At 39.9% G+C, this 19,010-nt stretch overlaps 1 protein-coding gene across 1 annotated transcript; it reads right to left on the bottom strand.

Moving 5' to 3' along the window:
* Positions 1-3,697: 3,697 nt before the first annotated feature.
* Positions 3,698-17,041, bottom strand: LOC5575580 (probable 4-coumarate--CoA ligase 1). Its single transcript, XM_001662010.2, has 4 exons — positions 16,418-17,041; positions 5,068-5,190; positions 4,511-5,012; positions 3,698-4,312 (listed from the first exon to the last, which is right to left on the bottom strand). Exons 1-4 carry the CDS (start codon positions 16,957-16,959, stop codon positions 3,866-3,868), a joined length of 1,614 nt encoding a protein of 537 aa, XP_001662060.1. The 5' UTR covers positions 16,960-17,041; the 3' UTR covers positions 3,698-3,865.
* Between the last annotated feature and the right edge of the window lie 1,969 nt (positions 17,042-19,010).

The following is a 19,010-nucleotide window of genomic DNA, read 5'->3' as shown; positions in this document are numbered from 1 at the left end:
CTGCCGGAAGAGAAGGGTTTTTGAAACGACCACAACCCTGCATCAACTCTTCGCAGGTCATACTTCCTTCGGTGACAACTCCCGCGATCTCGACCCGATGGCTTGGCAGATAAACATGGTACTCTCGTGTAAAGAGCTCATAGGCCACAATCTCATTGGCCTGTTTACGGTCACTGACGGTGACGCGAAGCTTACCGGTACCTACTGTGTCAATGGAGACAACGGTAGAAAACCGCTTAGTCAGATCCTTACTGATCTGACTAGTATTCAACCGTTTGCCTTTGGGTCGGAAAAAAACAACATACGGCCCGCTAGAGTCGGGCGGGTAGGCCTTGAGGCGGGGGCACGTTGGAGATGGTACATTACTGGTGTCCATTTGAGATGCACCAGATTGAGGAGGCACACAAGTATTAGGCGCATAGTTTGTGTTCTGTTGGCTCAACACATTCGGATCCAACAGCAACGACTCTGTGAGGGGATACGATGTACCCCCGCCATCGTTACTTTCGCCCATTGCGGTAGCTCAACACCGCAAAGGGTACACAAACAAATTTAACTAACACTAATCGCAGGAATGATAATTGAACCAAATTGTAAAAGAGAAAAAAAAAACAAGCACACACAAGGGAAAGGGAGAAGAAAAAAAAACTGCAAAAAATCTAATCAATTGAGACGGAGGAGGGGGGAACAACGAAGGTTACTTATCTTTTTACTCTCTACGCAGGCGTCGTCGATGCGATGAGCGCTACTATGTTGAATGTATTGTTGTTGCTCTCTGCCTTTCTCTCTGCCAACAAACAACCACTGACGTCGACCAACGATACGAGCGCACGGCGCGGGGAACAGCCGCCGTCCACGCGGTACGCGCTGCTGGTATCGAACAAACCACTACAGGCGTCGATTACGATGCACGATCACTCACTAGGTCAAACACGTGGCGTGGTGAGCCGCAGTAAATGATGCACGGATGACGAAAACCACGTCGTCTCGCGTGGCTGATTCAGCACCAAAACTTGATTGGCCAAAAGAATACCGCTTCCAATCTGAACTTAGGCTTCTCACTGCACAGAAAATAACTTTGCACCTCGAAAAAAAAAACCACGATTGGGAAAAAAACCGAGAGAGAACCGGGAACAACGAGAACTGTCGACTGTCTCGCACGGTAGCTCGACAAAGAATGAACTCACCGGATTGATTCTCTAAATTTATGTGCTGCCTGTCACTTCCGGATGGTTCGGTGAACTTAGGGCAGCCAAAAACCAACAGTACTGAGGACACAAATCAAACAAATCACTTTTTCATTTTTCACTTTTCACTATTCCATTTCTGAATGTAAAAACTGTCCTGCTTGGGCTTCACGAAGCACTACCCAGCAAGACGCTCCAAAACAGGAAAAAAACATAAAAAACTCCAGCGACGAAAACACACGCGAAACCGTGAGCTAAATCTATCGGACGACGCAAAACCGAACTGTCCTGCTTGGGCTTCACGAAGCACTCTTTTTTATTAAAATAGGCTATATTTAATGCCTTAAGGAATCGTACACAGTTTTAATTTAAAGTTATTTCCAACATTCAGTTTAAATTTCGGATCCATCATTTCACTAAAAGCAGAGCCACCGTTGTCAAAATTGCTAACCAATCAGTGCTGCCTCACATTACTTTTAAGCTTCTGACCAACTTTGCTGAAGACACGAACATTCTAAGTTGTCAGGTTCATGAGCTAGAGCCATCTAAAATATGACCAAATTACATGCACACTAGCGCCACGTAGCGGCAAAATGGCGCATTTAAAATTTCAGCTGATGAACGCCGTAAGGCTTCTGATCAACTTTGCTGAAGACCGCAGCTTTCTAGAAAGTAAGGTTTCCAAGATATTGCGTCATTAGTGTTATAGTTTACGGGTGATGCTAAACTTTTTGAGGGGTGCTGCAATATTCAATTGAAGTGTTGCAATACTAGATTATGCGATTCCATACTTATGGCGGGTAGTGTAAGTAAGGAAAATGTGATTCTTACTAAAAATGGCAACGCTGAATACGATTCCGTTGTCAAAACTTTAATAAGTATGCTCAATTAGGCTACATTACCGAATTACTGTTAAGAATGTAAAATTCCCTCAGGAAATTGCCTACCTTTAGGCGTATTCCGTGGTTCGAGGTGTTTTTAATTTTAAAATAACTCAGAAAGTAACTGACTTGAGAGCGTTTGGCCTTCATATTCGGCGTCAGGGTCCATGATTTAAGTAAGTAACGACACTTTCAGTAATACCGAACATTGTTTACATAGGTGATCAATGTTAATATCAGCTAAATCATAAAAGCGCCTTAAATATTTCTTTTCACATGCCTAAATCTTTCAGTAAACAAAATACAATATATAGTCTCGAGCTAAAGGTGGCAGTACATGTTTTAAAAATATAAAATTTGCAACATTTGCATTTTCAAATGAAATATTAAAGAAACATTCAGAAAAATGATCAATGTTACCCCGGATTACGGTACTGCTTTTTCGCATAGAAGAAATGCTTTGCACAACTTTTTTTTAATGAAAAGAACAACCAGTGTTATATTGAACTTCAAATTCTCGATAAGCAAATGTCGGTACGAACAAGTCCTAATGATTTTACATACGCTAGATTTCCGCACAGTCGGTTTCTGCATGCATGCATAATTTATTCAGCCATCAATATATATGCATTATGGATGTATGTTCTTGTTTATGATTATAAACAGCTTAACGGCAGGTTATTAAATTTTATTGCCTCTCTCGTGTGCCGAAAAGTTGCTGCTGAAAATTGCAACCATTGCATGCTTCCATCAGCGTCTGCTTCCGATCTACTCCAGTAAAGTGACGAGGGGATTATGTTTTATGATGAGTGAAAAACTGGATTGGGGCTCGTCCTCACTTAAAGCTCCATGCACATACACATGTGAAACGTCTGATAATTTTAAGTACCCCATTTAGGACCGAGAGTGAATTATGGCCAGATTCTAATATAAAGAAGCGTGTCCTCGATGGTTTAATCCCAGAGGAAAATGACTCCGCATACGACGACACAACCAACCTAATGGCATTATTTGGTTCGGTTAGATGTCTTGGCTCAGGCAGACGAAATATGCTTCGTCATTGGAAAGACATAAATCTCGGCCCCGTTTCCGGAACAACCGGAAGATGATGAACGGGGACCAAGATGGACCAACGATATCGCAGAAGGGATTTGAGTGAAGCTTTCAATAAAAGTTTTTCACTTTCCTGTTAATTGAATTGTAACTTTATCGTTTGGCTTCATGTTGGGTGGTTTGCCAAAGAAGAAAAGGTTGGTGGAAAGTCCCGAAGGGGGTAAAAACTAAGGTTAGTTTGATGACTCACGGAACTGCTCCGTCATCTATGTTGAGGGCGTTGATGGAATAGTGATGTTGAATTGACCACTAACTGAGAGGATGCAGTTTTAGTGAGCTGCATCTTTAGAAAACGCTTGCATATGGGTTCTGAAGAAAAATGAGTATACTAAAGAATTAGGAAGAAGAATGAACATACAGAAAAAAAATCGTAAAATGTGTTATTTTTCCATCATTCAGAAAAGAGATTTTTGATAGACGTCTTGTGAACTAAGCAAAACTGAAATTGTTCTTGTAAATATTGCAAATGCATAAATTTCTTTCCGGTATTGAGAGTACAATAATACATCTTTAAAATGCAATGTCAAAATTAATATTTTTATTTTCATAATATGATAACAAATCTTAATCGATTTTTATTATTGTAGATGTTCCTTACTTAAATTCAGCATTTCAATCACTATGACATTTACAACATTGTTTCCAACTAGAAACCCTCTGAAATATTTTTTGCCCCACATTACTCTAATTGGCTTCCGCAAGTTTATCAATCATTATTCTCTTCAGTTCTTTCCGTTTCACGTTCCCCTTGCCCGTCAATGGAAGATCATCAACAAAATGCACCCCTCCTCGCAGTTTCATATGATCTCTCACACGTGCTGCCACATAGTCTGCAATCGCCTCTCCAGACACTTCACTGTCCTTATTTCGCACGACAACTGCCGTGGGCAACTCTACACTCTTGTTTTCCAGCGGCAACCCAATCACGCAAACTTGCTCCACTCCTTCCACTTGGGCAATTATCTCCTCCAGGGTTGTCGGTTGCACATGATCAATGTACTTGAAAAAGTCACCCTTTCGATCGCCAAGATGCAGAAATCCATCTTCGTCAAAGTAGCCCGTATCTCCAGACCGGAACCAACCGTCGTCGTCGAACGCCGCTTTGGTTGCTTCCTCATTTTTGAGGTATCCCTGAAGTAAAAAGAGTTAGTCACAGACTCGCATGTATGCTGATTTCAACCTTTGCGAACCCAATCTGATAAAGGTGTAAAGGTGTGGATAACAATAAAAAAGCCAAAATTGGTGTGATCTTGACTTTCCAACAGCTGACCAATGATTTAAATATCCTCAAAAACAGTCATTGGGTACGCAAAGGTTAAGATGACTTACCCCAAAGGGAATCGAGCGTTTCAGCAGTAGTTCCCCACTTTCTCCAACCCCGAGAGCATTACCATCGTCATCGACGACTCGTATTTGCATATTCGGAGACACGGTTCCCACAGCCCCCCGTTTTCGCTGAAAAAGGTCCGTTGCAATCAGGCCGCACTCCGTGGAAGCGTAGATCGTGTAGGATTTCCCTTTGGGGAGAATGGCGTCGATTGCATCTCGAACGCTGTCGGACACAAAATATCCACCGATTCCCCAAAGCGCCAAGGAAGACAGATCTGTGGTTTTGGCTCGTGGATGATGTGCTACGGCGTTGGCAAACAGCGGTTGACAGTTGATGGCAGTTATGCGGTACTTCTCCAGAAGATCAAGAACCAACTCAGGCGAGAATGACTTTCGAGTGAATACTACCACGCTGTTGTAGAACAGCGCCAAATCGTAGCAGTAAGCAACGCTGATCCAGTGAATCGATCCCAGCGCCAAAATTGTCATGTTGGAGAAGTTTCTAGAATTAAATTATTTAGTCATTTTATGTATCGATTGAGAGGTTATAACATTACTGGAAAACATATGACGACGTCCTGTTGGCATGAGATAAGCAAATTCCCTTCGGTGCACCTGTCGTACCGGATGAACATAAAATGCTCCAAATGGCTTTCGTGGTATTTTCTACTCGAAGTGGTCTGAAACGAAGAAACTTAATTGTTGAAATACATTACCTGTAATGATAAATCATTCGCTTAAAAAGATATTGCAACACTTAGTTCAGTAATGAATCATCCCTAGAAAATGTTGCCACTGTCAGACACTACTACAGTTAATTTTTACAAAAAAATTTAATACAAATCAAACAAACCTTGAACCGCTCACCATTAAATCACCAGTCAGACACGCTACCGGGTACCCCCGTTGGTTTGACCACATTTAATCTGAACATTTATTGATTTTCACCCCGCTAATTTGCACATCGTTCAAATTAAAAATGGTTTAAACGTCATTTAGCTCATGGAACGGAGTAAAGTGAAATGGAACGCAGACTTAAAACAAAACAGCGAGAGAGGTAACCAGAAAAAAGATTTTCTGTTGATTGTAGGGTAACCAGAAGTTCAAATTGAAAATGAACCCCGATGGTTTGCATTAGTGATCCTTTATATGAGAAAATAGCGGAAGTAAAATTGAATGATTTGGCAACAGACCAAAAGTGCTGAGTTTGCTCAGCGTGGTAAATTATATTGTAACACGAACATGAATCTCTCATTGCTTAAAATTGTATTATGTTTCGTTATAGATCTTTGAGCTACATTTCCAAACAAATAAACAGCCCAAAAAATTAACAACTAAATATTGCATTGACAAAAACTCAATAAAGGAAAATATTTCACATTTTTATCCTGCAAAACAAATTACTGCTCAAGAAAAGTTCAAAACAAACATAACGCATGTTCGTTTGGCTCACGTTTTGACAGTTCTCGCTGCTCGATTGGCTCACTCTTTAACAGAAATGTCAGCTTCCACGTATCTCTCTTATAAAGGATCACTAGTTTGCATGAGGTACCACGATGCTGCTTGACGAACACATTTGACAGTTTGTAAAACCGATTTGATGGTTGGTCAAATCGGTTGGCCAAAATCTAACGAGTTTGGTTTAGCTCAAATACTCGGTGAGCGGAGACAAATGTTTGACGAATCGATCGTACTGTCTCTAGGTATGTTGCACAAACATCAACGTCAGTATGTCAAATCCAAACTTCGGCGTCCCATAAACTGCCATGGCAAGTCTTACTTACTTACTTTTGACGGCGCTACGTCTTTCGAGACATGACCTGCGCCACAAAGTTACGCCAACTAACTCGATCCGTGGCTGCTAACCTCCAGTTTCTCGATCGCCCCACACTTCCAAGATCCTGCTCCATTTGGTCCAAACCATCTAGCACTTTGTGATCCTCTTCGTCTTGTACCAGCCGGATTCGAGGTAAACACATTTTTTGCGGGATTGATGTCCGGCATTCTCACAACGTGTCCTGCCCATCGTACCCTTTCAGTTTTGGCGACTTTCTGCATACTGGGTTCACCGTAGAGTTGCGCAAGCTCGTTATTCATTCTTCTCCTCCATATGCCGTTCTCACATACTCCGTTTAAAAACCCCTAGCGCTCGCAGGTCCACTTCGAGCGTTGTACACGTCTCATGCCCGTAGAGGACTGCCGGTCTTATCAAAGTCTTGTACATGGTACAATTAGTACGGAAGTGAAATTTACCAGATCGCAAGGTCTTGTGGAGTCCGTAGTAAGAACCGGCAGTGAAACGTCTTCGAATTTCTCTGCTGCAGTTGTTATCCGACGTTATCAATGACCCGAGGTAGACAAACTCATCCACCACCTCGAACTCATCCCCGTCGATCATCACGCGTCTTCCAATGCGAGCTATATCGCGCTCGGTTCCTCCAGCCAGCAGATATTTCGTCTACGACGTATTTACCTTCAACCCAACCTGGTCTGCTTCACTTTCCAGCCTGGTATACTGTTAAGAAGCCACCTGGAACGTTCTTCCGACAATTTCCACGTCAGCAAAACATATGAACTGGCTGAATTTATTGAAGATCGTGCCCAGCATGTTGAAGCCCGTTCGTTTCATAACACCTTCTAGCGCATTGCATATTGAACAGGAGGCAGGATATACCAACGCGTTGTCGAAGTCCTTTGCGTGTTTCAAATGGGTCCGATACACGCAGAAAATTCTTGCACGATTGACATAACTTTTCCGATAGTTGCTTTAACATACCTGGATACAATTGTTACAAGCATATTATCGGTGCTTCTAAACTGACAGTATGGTTTGCCCAATCGTTTTTGCTTTTGTTTCTGTCTTCCATCACATGAATATTTCAATTATATTATTGTTGAATCAGCTTTCCGCACATTATTACCTTGGAACGTTATTAGCTATACCGCAAAAAAAACGCTGATTACCTACAAGTGATGTTGGAGTAGATGTATGTTAATGCGCTCTCACTCTCAAGATAGTGGTTTGTATTCCTGCTCCCATATTTATTTACATTTTGTCGCATTTTTGCAATGTCGATAAAGAAGATTCGTGCCGGTTTTGACAACACAACATCACCAATAATACCATTGTCATGATTGTATATTAATATTGAGTCAATCATATCTATGGTTGATTCAATTATTTTGTGTAGTTAAACCAATCATACCAAATAGTTAAACCAACCATAGATATTGTTGAATCAATTTTAATGTATGGTTGACTGAAATTCAATGTAAAATATGATTGATATACCAGCAAATATGATTGACTGGACAATTCTTTTTTCTCCGTGTAATGCACCCGATATCTTCACACAGCATTATTCATCGTTGCCTTAATCAGTCTAGTCAGTTTCCCGGGAAAACCGTTCTCGTCCATAATCTTCCATAGCTCTTCGCGGTCGACGGTATCATAGGCCGCTTTGAAATCGATGAATAGGTCGTGTACAGGGACTTGATGTTAGCGACACATTTGGAGGATCTACCGCAACAAAAAGATTTGGTCTGTCGTTGATCGCCCGTCCACAAATCTGCTTGCCAGTGGCGATAGACGGCGGAAGATGATCTGGGAAAGTACTTTATAGGCTGCGTTAAGAATGATGATCGCTAGATAGTTCTCATATTCTAACTTGTCAACCTTTTTGCATATTGGGGATATTATTCCCTCCTTCCACTCCTCCGGTAGATGTTCTGTATCCCAGATCCTGGCTATCAATCGGTGCAGACAAGTGGCCAACCTGTTCAGGCCTGTTGGCACGTCTCCCTCATCCACCGTACTGATGAAGCCATTACTCCTGCTGCCTTGATTCTCATCCTCTGCACCATTTAGGTGTTCATCGTAATGCTGCTTTCACCTTTCAATCACCTAACGTTTGTCTGTCAAGACACCTCCATTCTTATCCGGGCACATTTCGGCTCGCAGCACAAATCCTTTGCGGGATGCACTGAGTTTCTTGTAGAACTTACGCGTTTCTTGAGAACGATACAGCTGTTCCATCTCTTCTCACTCCAACTCTTCCAGGCGGTGCTTTTTAACCCGGAATAGATAATTTTGCTGTCTTTGCTTCTGTTTGTATTGTTCCACGCCTTGCGCTGCATTCTTCTCGTCCAAAACTGTCTGACACTCCTCGTCGAACCAACCGTTCCGTCGATTTCCTTCCACGAACCCAATGGCACCTTCCGCTGCGTTGTTAATGGCTGCTTTGACACTACTCCAGCAGCCTCAAGAGGGGCTTCAGTGAACTCTTCCTCTTCCGGCAACGCTGCTTCAAGGCTTTGCGCGTAATCAGTTGCGACTTCGGGTAGCTTGAGTCATTCCTGATTGTACCGTGGCGGGCATCGGTACCGAATGTTGTTTAAAACGGAAAGTCTTTGGCGCACTTTAACCGCCACGAGGTAGTTGTCCGAATCGATGTTTGCGCCGCGATAAGTCCTGACGTCGATATTGTCCGAGAAGTGTCTTCCATCAATCAAAACGTAGTTGATTTGCGATTCAGTCTGTTGGGGTAATCTCCAGGTGTACCGATAAGGGAGACTTGGCTGGAAGTAGGTACTACGTACAGCCATGCTCTTGGAGGCGGCGGAATCAATCAGTCTAAGGCCGTTTTCGTTCGTAAGCGTGGTGAGCGCTGAACTTTCCTATAATCGGTCTGAATTCCTTCTCCTGGCCAACTTGAGCGTTGAGATCTCCGATAACGATTTTGACATCGTGGCTTGGGCAGCTATCGTCGCCTCTGCATTTCGTTCATCACGATAAAAACTGTGCCAAGCTCATGTCTGGTGTCGCAGTTCTGGTAGATGGTATAACCATCCCTATACGTATGTACCGTCGACCCTTTCCAGCAAACCTCTTGCAGCGCCACGAAGTCGAACTTGCGGACCTTCAATAATTCGGACAGAATGCGTACTTCCCAAGAAATTGAGAAACTTACAGTTCCATAATCCGAGTTTCCAACCGTTAGTCCATTTTCGATGCCTGGGTCTATGCCGATTGTTCCGGTGTGACTTTACATTGTATGCTTCCTGTCCTGATGATTTTTACGGCTGGCTTGTAAGGCCTGCACCAACCCCCTGTCTCGCCGGAGGACCATTGTGCATAGCACTGTTTAAAGTCCCACGCTGGCACAAGGACGATGATCAGCCGCCCCTAACATCGAGAACAGACGCTCTGATAAGCTCCACCCTCAGAAGAGAGGAGCCCCCCTTCCATGTCAGCATACGACCATAAGGTCCCACCGGGGTTGGTTACCCGATCTTCCCTACGATTACTCTTACCCCAGGCGGCACCACGGGGACGTAGGGATAGGAGTTACTGGACAAGAGGATAAGGGTCACAAATGGGGTCTATTTTATACACGGTGTCATTTTCATGTAACTTTATAACAAAAATATCGGCATGTCTCAAATTTGGACCAATGAAAGACAAGACCTTTCTCTTCCATTTGCTGCTAAAATCAAAATAATTCATCGGGGGGTCTAGGGCAATTTTTTTTTAATTTTGTTGTTTGTAATATTATGTTAAATGCACCGTAAATTACTAAATTTTGGTAAGGTGAACTGTTGAAACGGATTTAGATGAAAATGGTGCAAAAATCTAGTGCCAATATCTTGTAGATTATATTCTATACAGCTCTAAACCTAAAAATTCACAGGGCGCGGCCGAAATTTAAATTTTCGACTTGCCTCTCCTTTACTTTTATCCATTGTTGAAATTTGCATTGCAAGTTTGTCAAACAACTCTTTTCGATTTTGGTTTGTAACTGAATATTCATCTTTCTGACTTGGGATCAAACGATCGAAAGACAAAAGGTCGAAAGGACAAAAAGTCGAAAGACAAAAGGTTGGAAGACAAATGGTCGAAAATGCAAAAGGACAAAAGGACAAAAGATTGAAAGTGATTTGCATTATGGGAAATTAAATCATCTCTGAAAGAAATTTTTTGACCTTTTTACTCCTCTTTATTCGTCGATCTATTGCCCTTTCGACCTTAGATTCCAGAATATTGACAAGTTCACATTTATGCTAATGACAGATGCAATATAACATTTCATAAATCCGATATTCCAACCCAAAAGAAGTGCAATGTCGACACTATTGTCCATGTATATGTAGTGAGAATTGACAGAACATTGCTTTTGTTTGCGATGGTAAACAAACATTATTGTTGACAAATATTCTCAGATTAGCCAGTCTAGGGTTGAAAATTTCTTAAATAAAGATGAGAAAATTAATAATAATGCTGACGAATATACACTTCCTTGTTAAATTGATTGTAGAAAAACTGCAAATTATTTCATACAAACATCGATAGGTTTCATTCATAACAAATCTACCTGTGGAAGATTGGTCGTGTGATCATAACATTTCGCTTAGAGATCTCAATAAGTACTGTAATGTTCAGTTATAGCATAGTTTTATGTGAGTTGTACGGAGTTCTATTGTAATTCATAAAACAAATAAATTCAACCAGCTTTAAAAATGTTATTCAGTAACTTTAGCTAGCTTAATAACGAAATCATACGAAGCTTTAACAAATATATTAGGTGAATCATAAAAGTCTCCGATTACACCAAAAAAGAGCCAAAAACCTTTACTTTACAAACTTGTTTGCCATTGATATACAGCAGATCTCAAGTACTATGTTTCGTATAGCTATGTTGTGTTCAAAACTTATAAATGCGCCATATCGAATGGCTTTTGAATCAAAAGTTTTGATGCTAATCTTCCATCAAAATACATCGTTATGAGTTAAATCGTCGTTTGGGGCATAAATCCGAGAAACTTCATAGAATTTTTCAGATTGGTCACCTTCCAGGACTCCAGTAACCGGTTCTGTATGGACCATACTGGACCGAATTTTTCAAGGGATGTGCGCCAGTAATTGATTCCTTATCACTAAAAAATGTTATGCCAAAATATCGATCAACCGAATAGTACCGATGTGAATTACAGATACAGTATGGCCCATAAAAAAATGCGAAAATCGTCATATTATGTTTTATGGTAATTTTTACATACAAAATATGAATGAAACATAAATATTATTCATTACTTGTATTGTTTAATCTATTTAGACTCAGTTTTCGCCTTGGACATGATTTTTATCTGTTACTTTCACCTTACCAGAGAGGAATTGGAAGCATACCTTCAAATTTTGTCATGCGGACGTCGAGTTCATTATCTGTGTGATGAAAACTTCTAAAACATCAACTATGGCGTGAAATTCTTCACAAGCCTTGTCTCCAGCATACGCCCATATCAAATGATAGAACTGGTTCATACCTGGGTAATTGGAAACTTAAACATATTTTCGAAAAAACGGCTCATTTTGGAGAGCTTTGATTGAACCTTCATATAAGTGTGATAAGCTACTCCGTTTTGCTCAAAACCTATGAGCTAGTATTTATATGAGTTGTCTCTAACCGAAGGAACAAATTTTACCCTCAAAAATCTGTTATAGGCCTCCGTATTTATTTTTTATTCAACTTTAACAAACAATAAAGGCATATCAAACCCATAAGACGCAAATGCCTTCAAAACTATGACCCTGGCAAAATATTTTATTGTGATCATGAAGAACACGTTCTCTAAGAACTCCTCCATCCTCTGATACCAAACAAACTAGAATTTTCAACAATAAAGTGTGATTTTTGAAGGTGGAAAGTTTATCACCAGAGTACACGACAATCAGACGCTGTTTCTTGCTTTGGGCGGAAAAACTCTTTGAACTTATTTGCTCTATAACATTATTTAGAACAGAAAGAAAAATATGACAAAAATTGTCCTGGATAGCGAAGTTGTGTCAGAATATACTACAATAATCAGAAACTTCATTCACTATCAAAAACAATGAAAATAACGCCTGTGGATGCTACATTCACGTTCAAATAATTTTCGCATTTTTTGATGGGCCATACTGTACAAAACTGCGATGGATGTTCCGGGTTTCCGGAACTGGGTATGAATAAATAAATGATTTGAGAATCCCAGTGCACATGAATATCAATTCAACAATAGGAGGACGGTTCAGATTACTTCTTTAGTTGCGAAACTACAGGTCGTCAAAGTAAGGGTCTCTAAAGGGACATTTTTCAGATGTATCAAGTTTCCGATGGCCACAGTGACGCAATTCCGGATCTCCGGGAGGGTTTCTGAAACTAGACTTGTGTACCTTTCATTTGAGCCCAACAGAACTAAATTCGGTCCACACACTGAATTTTTCGAGCTGTTTGAATATTCGGGTCAAGAACGACGCTAAGTCACAATTTGTAGCTTTTTTTATGGACTATTGTTTCCGCAAAAATAAATGTTTCCACAAAAAAAAATGTCAGAAAACTTCAAATTGCTAGATTATTCCAATCAGAAGTTTCAAAGTCGATGATTTAAATTTTGAAATGGGTCGAAAAAGACCCAAAGTCCTTTCTACACTGAGGCAAAAAAAACTTAATTATTTCTTAAGGAATAATTATGATTTGGCGCCACAACGATTATTGTTGAAATTTGTAAGTTTTACTTATGATTTTGGTGAAGAATTTCAGTAATGAATTTCATAAGTCAATCAATGAAATTCGGTAATAAACGCAATGGTATTAACTCAAATCGTATTATCAATCGATAATGTTGTTCGCCTTTTATTTCAGGCGTGCACAAAAATTGACATGTTTTGATAACATGTAATCTGTTTTCGATTAACTTGGAGCCAACATCGAAAGCGGAGTTGTTCTTCTAGCGATTGCTATGATAAATATTTCAAGTAATTGTTGTTAAAAAATTCAAAGCTCTCACTTATGAAACTTATGAACCCATTTTCGAAATGTTTAAGCGTGCAATGAAACCATAATTTGGCTGTTTCATAAGCTTGATTTATAGAAAACCTAAGTATTTTTGCCTCAGTGTAAGGTAACGTTATATCCTAAACTCCGTAAACAAAAATTGAAAAAAAAAATTGTTCTAGACCCCCCGACCGATTATTTCCGTTTTAGTTGCAAAAGAAAGAGGACAATCCTGGCTTTTTTGTGTCAAAATTTCAGACATGCCGAATTTTTTGTTTTGAAATTGCTCTACGAAACACACCGTGACAAGTGTTTATGGGAAGGATTCGTATGTATTGAATCAAGGTTTTCACGTGTTTATACATAGATCCTAATGATCGAAGAAAACCATGAATTCGTTCTGCCAAAGCGCACCATGTTGCTCCCATTTGGTGCACCTTTGCTGATCAAGTTCACAGTTCAATGCGTGAAGAGTTCACCAGGAATCACCATCTTTTCAAATGTACATTTACCTGCTTATGGTTTTCTGCAATATAAAAATAATCACATAATCTAAAAGTTGTTTGATTTCCATCACCATCGGATAGAAAATCAGAAAAAAAAAAGTTTCATCGTGATTCGAACTCTTGCCTTCTGAGTGGTAATCTAGTGTGCTATCACTAGGTCATCTTCACTTCTTGAAGGAATGGTGATAAACTTGAATCAAGTAATGTGCAGTTTGTCTGACGGGGTTTGATGGCGATAATGCCATTTTCTGAACAACTAAAGCGCACCAAGTCCACCTGAGTTGTTCACACAGCATCAGATTAAATTAATTCGTTTTTTTAATTACGGCTTACGTGTGGTTTGATAAACATATTATATAACAAGCTAGTGCAAGTATGTATTGCATGTAAATGCCTTAACTCCATGTCTAAATGTGATTTTCAGATAAACAGTACTTAGTGCGGTGTGGCTGGATAAAATTTGAAAGAAAATAGATCAACGCCACCGCAGCTATATTTAATTTTATTTAATCAATTGCTGCCCAATTTCATTGGCCTCTGTTTCTATGAGTTTCTTGGAATGTAAGAATATAGAAGGAAGATGAAAAAATATAGCTGTAGGGTGATGTGCTAGTGTCCATCGTATTAAGCATTGATCAGTGAGAACTGCAATTTTCCCAGTATTGCAGTGAATGATGCTGATACAAACCGATGCCAAACAATTCTTTCTCAAAACGGCTTCAGCATTGTACAATAACATTTTGATAAATCTTGATCTATTTTTGTAAATAATGCAAATAAAATGCATCTTACCGTATTCTCAATCCGTCGTATCGTTTTCAACTCCGTCGCAATCAATTTCCAGATTCGTCTCTCAACTTACGGCTCACTGTGTGAATTGAGTGGTTAAAACACAACATATCAACGCTTTAATAAAATGTTTTACTAGAATATATAGATCTACGGGCATCTCCGCATTCCTTCAGCATGATAGTACTAATACTAATTTCCTTTAAAATTAATTGTTCGTCATCAAAATTCAGCCCAAACATATGAACACAATTCCCTTTGACCGTACAATTATGGCATTTGCTCACAGTACAGCGCAAACAACACAATCAAAGGAACCGTATTTTTACGTCGAGCGTCGCGCACACATTGATGCACACAAGCTTTTTTTTTCTCAGTACGACGGATTGAACTTTGTTTACATTCTCAATTATATGCGGCGGAATTATAGAACTTTTACGGCGTGTGATTGAAATGAAATCCTTCAGTGATGAAGTACGAAGGTTTTCCATAGTGAAAATAAGTGCCCGGCGAAGTAAGTAACCCACGGGGGGCGGAAAGAAACTTGTGTTGGAAAGTGGTGTGGCTCACTCGATCGCTAAGCATTTCTCTCAAATCGTGTTCGTCCATGCGATTTCGGTGAAAAAGTGTAAAGTGGATAATTGAACTGAAGTTATTTACCTAAATACAGTAGTTTTATTGCATTTTTGGTGTACAAGTGTACAAACCATAACATCTTTCACAAAATTACACTTGGATAATGGATCTATGTTGCAGGTAAGTTTCAATATCCGCCGTGGTGGAACATTTAAAGTTTGATACGACGAATTGTAGCGCTTACGACGAAGTAGAACAAAACCCTATATCTGAAAAATGAATTCCCTCTGATGACGTGCGTTGGTTTATGGTTCGCTCTGGCTGAACAAAATTACAGTTTTACGTGTCCATCCAAAGAAATTTTTTGATGTGAGATTACAAGAGACTCTTCAAATCACTTGATATTTTTATGGTAGAAAGGTAATGATTATTTGAGTCCTCTGGTGTAAAAAAGTCGATTAGGGAAAAAATGGCACTTGGTGCGGTTTAGCAGAACCCCGACCATATGGTAGTCGAAATACGCGTATCTGTTGAAGATAAGCAATTAGGCCGGAATTAAAAGGTACACGGTACTTCAATCTACTTTTTTTGTTTCTCTATTAAGATTCTGCTGAGAAAATTTGAATACATTGAAAAGAGATTAAATGAAATAGTTTGGCAACAGACCAACAGTGCTAAGTTTGCTCAGCGTCAAGAGTAATATTGTAACACGGACATGACTCTCATATTGATAAAAAGTGGTTTTTGTTTCGTAATAAGTCTTTGAGCTGCATTTTCAAACTAATAAACAGCAGAAAAAATCAATAACTAAATGTCACATAAACAATGAATTTTTTGGAAAACATTTTATATGTTTTTTCTACGCAAGACAACTTTTACCGGAATAATTTCAAGCGGATTACATTCAGCTTCCACGAATCTCTCTTATAAAGGATCACTAGCGTTTACTACCGAAAATTCAGTAAAATCAACTTTACTAGGGTAGATGCACCGGTTTTGAACAGCCTGAGAAGGACATCCTCATTTTGATCTCTCAATTCTTCTGAAGTCCTCACACTTGTAGATAATCTGCATCTTGAGAATCGAGATACAGTATCATGAGTTATGATGTACCTATTGAGGAAATGTTTAACTTTTCAAAGTGATTAAACATTCATGTGAGTTGCAATACATTTTCAAGCGAGTCCGTACAAATGACGGGTAGGATATATCAGTTTTGAACTTACTCAAATTGGTCTTCAACGCCCGTTTCATCCAGCAACTCCAGCACCGATCGCGCTCCTTCCACAATCCCATCCATTACAAACACTACCAACTCTCCTTCGATTGATTTTTCCGCAGCCTCTCTCACCAGAGCATAATTGGAAGCATCGCAAAACAGTAACCGAGATTGCGTTTGTCGCATCAAGTGAACCATTTCGCCTTCGGTGTAATGCGGGTAAAGGGCATTGTAGGGCACTGCCAAAAACTGCAGAGCAGTCGTCAACGGCATCAAATTTTCACTACCCAAGGCAGCGATCGTTACAATTTCATCGTATTTTTCACCCAGCCGAAACTTGTCGCGTAAATTTTGAGCAATCCGCACCGCTCTGATTCGAAGTTCATCCCGGGTCAGCATCCGTCCACTATCACCATCGATCTGAACCGGTTTCCCCGGATTGCGTCTCAGCAGTTCCATGACAACATCGCCAGCACTTCGACGAAGATCAAACATCGGTTCAAGCCTTGGTCCACTCCACACGCGACGATCCTCATCGTACGAAGTCATCGTGAATACTGAACGGGAGTGAGATGATGGATTTCGCGCGCTATCGGTGAATGTACTTTGCGCGAGTGCGGTTGATAATTGTGATGATGGGCCACTTTAAATACCGGCTTAACAAGTAAGATGTTAAGTGGTGGGATGGAAGCGGTATTTATATTGAAATAATGATTACGGATCACCGGCGAGCTTGCCGTTATTTGATGCATAATTTGCCAACGCGGAATAATGAATCTTCCAACTGTTTAGTGAAATACCTATGAGTAAATTTCATGAATGCTTTCAACTGTGATGATTTATTTTCCGCTATATTATTTATTAAGCAGCTAAGACGGCGTTTGACGTTTCGGAATATATACATATATATCGCCTTCTTCAACTTATCGACTTTTTGTTCGTTTTTATTTTTCGCCATTTATCAGATCGTATTGATTTGTTGGTCAGTCAATGAACTTGCCAGATATTGTTTTGATCTTATAATATCTTAAGAAGATATGATTCAATACTTCTCCGTACTATTGTTTTATATTATTTTTGATCTTCTTATCTCCTTAGCCGTTCTTAGCTGATTTTGAACGTTAGTAGTTACTTTAGAACAACAAATTATGACCTCGATCAACTTTATCCACGATTCTTTAACTAAACACTTGATAAAACACATTTTATTAGGCCTGTTTGGGTGTAAACCTTACTTATTAACGTCAGGCTACCGGTTACGCTTGTAGATATGACAGCCATTGTTCGGATGATTTCATAAGTAACCTTTACCCATTCTTTCCAATCAAAACTTGATAGATTAGTTTTGTTTCAGTTAGCTCGCATATGAATCTCATTCATAAACTTCCAAGAGTTCTCGCGGAACATTACTAAAGGACCTATCTAACATTGAGAGGCTCTCTTTGTTTACTTTCTCTTTCATCAATAACTGAGTCACATTAACCTTTCCTGTTGCGTTTTTTGTATGAAACGCTAGTCAAGGAAATTGACTCTCGATCTATAGTGAAAAACTTCCCAAAATCTCTAGTATTCCACTGTTATAATCGAAAAAGAACGAGAGAGGAGAGAATCTCTCATTTGTACATAGGTTCTTTAGTAATGTTCCGCGAGAGTTTACCGGTTACAATATAAAGTAGAATCTTTGTACTCAAAGAAGATTTATAACAACAGGAAGCAATCGTTCAACTCAAAACATGATAGGATATCAGTGTTTGGATTTCGATCAGAATAAGCCGATCGAATCATATTCGGAGAGTGTTACAGTTCGCGAACCATAACACTTCGTGGCACATCGCATTCGGAGAGCCCTATGAATGTAAACATTCACTCTCTCGTTTGGTACGTGGCACGAGAGCGTTCGAGAGTAGCAACTCTCACAGACTGCAACAGTATCGATCAATTCGGGTGATTTATGTTTTGCATAAAATTTGTAATAACGTTCATATTTACTTATAATGCAGCCTTTAACAACCTAATTACAATCTATTGGACCATTGAACATCCCTCTGGTTGCAAACATAACACAGAAAATAAAAAAATATTCGCCTCTGTTTCTTGATCAGAATGAGTATGGGTCAGCGAATGTTACAAGTGTTGACACACAGTGATCGGGGCCAACCAGTGGGTGGTGTGTGTCTGTCTTGTTTTCGTTCATGGTTCGTTATCTTTAACGAACGATAAATGTCATGCGTGTTGTATGAATGCAGGCGGATAAATGGGCTGAAAATATGGCTCGTGTGTCAATGATCGTTAAATTTTCCAAAGCCTGACCGCAAATTCTCCTGTGGACTGCTTCCTCTTCTTCTTCTTGGCGGCGGCAGCAGTGATGGCTTTGGCTTCGGACGGCATCTTCTCTCGCTCGCTCGACAGTTTGATTTGAGCGAAGCAAGACAAACGGGGGCTCCTTCGCTATCGATGTCTGTGCCTGAGAAGCACGCCCGGTCAGATCAAGCCAGAGGTGCCAGATGATTTGATAGAAAATCTGTATCCACGAGATTAAAAAACCTGTGTCCCATACAAAAATATCTGTGCCCATACAAAATGTATTGATAGAAAATCTG

This window comes from Aedes aegypti, chromosome 2 (genome assembly GCF_002204515.2).
Source record: "Aedes aegypti strain LVP_AGWG chromosome 2, AaegL5.0 Primary Assembly, whole genome shotgun sequence".
NCBI lineage: Eukaryota > Metazoa > Arthropoda > Insecta > Diptera > Culicidae > Aedes > Aedes aegypti.
Note: the sequence above shows the minus strand (reverse complement) of the source record. Positions and strands in the feature narration are given on the sequence as shown.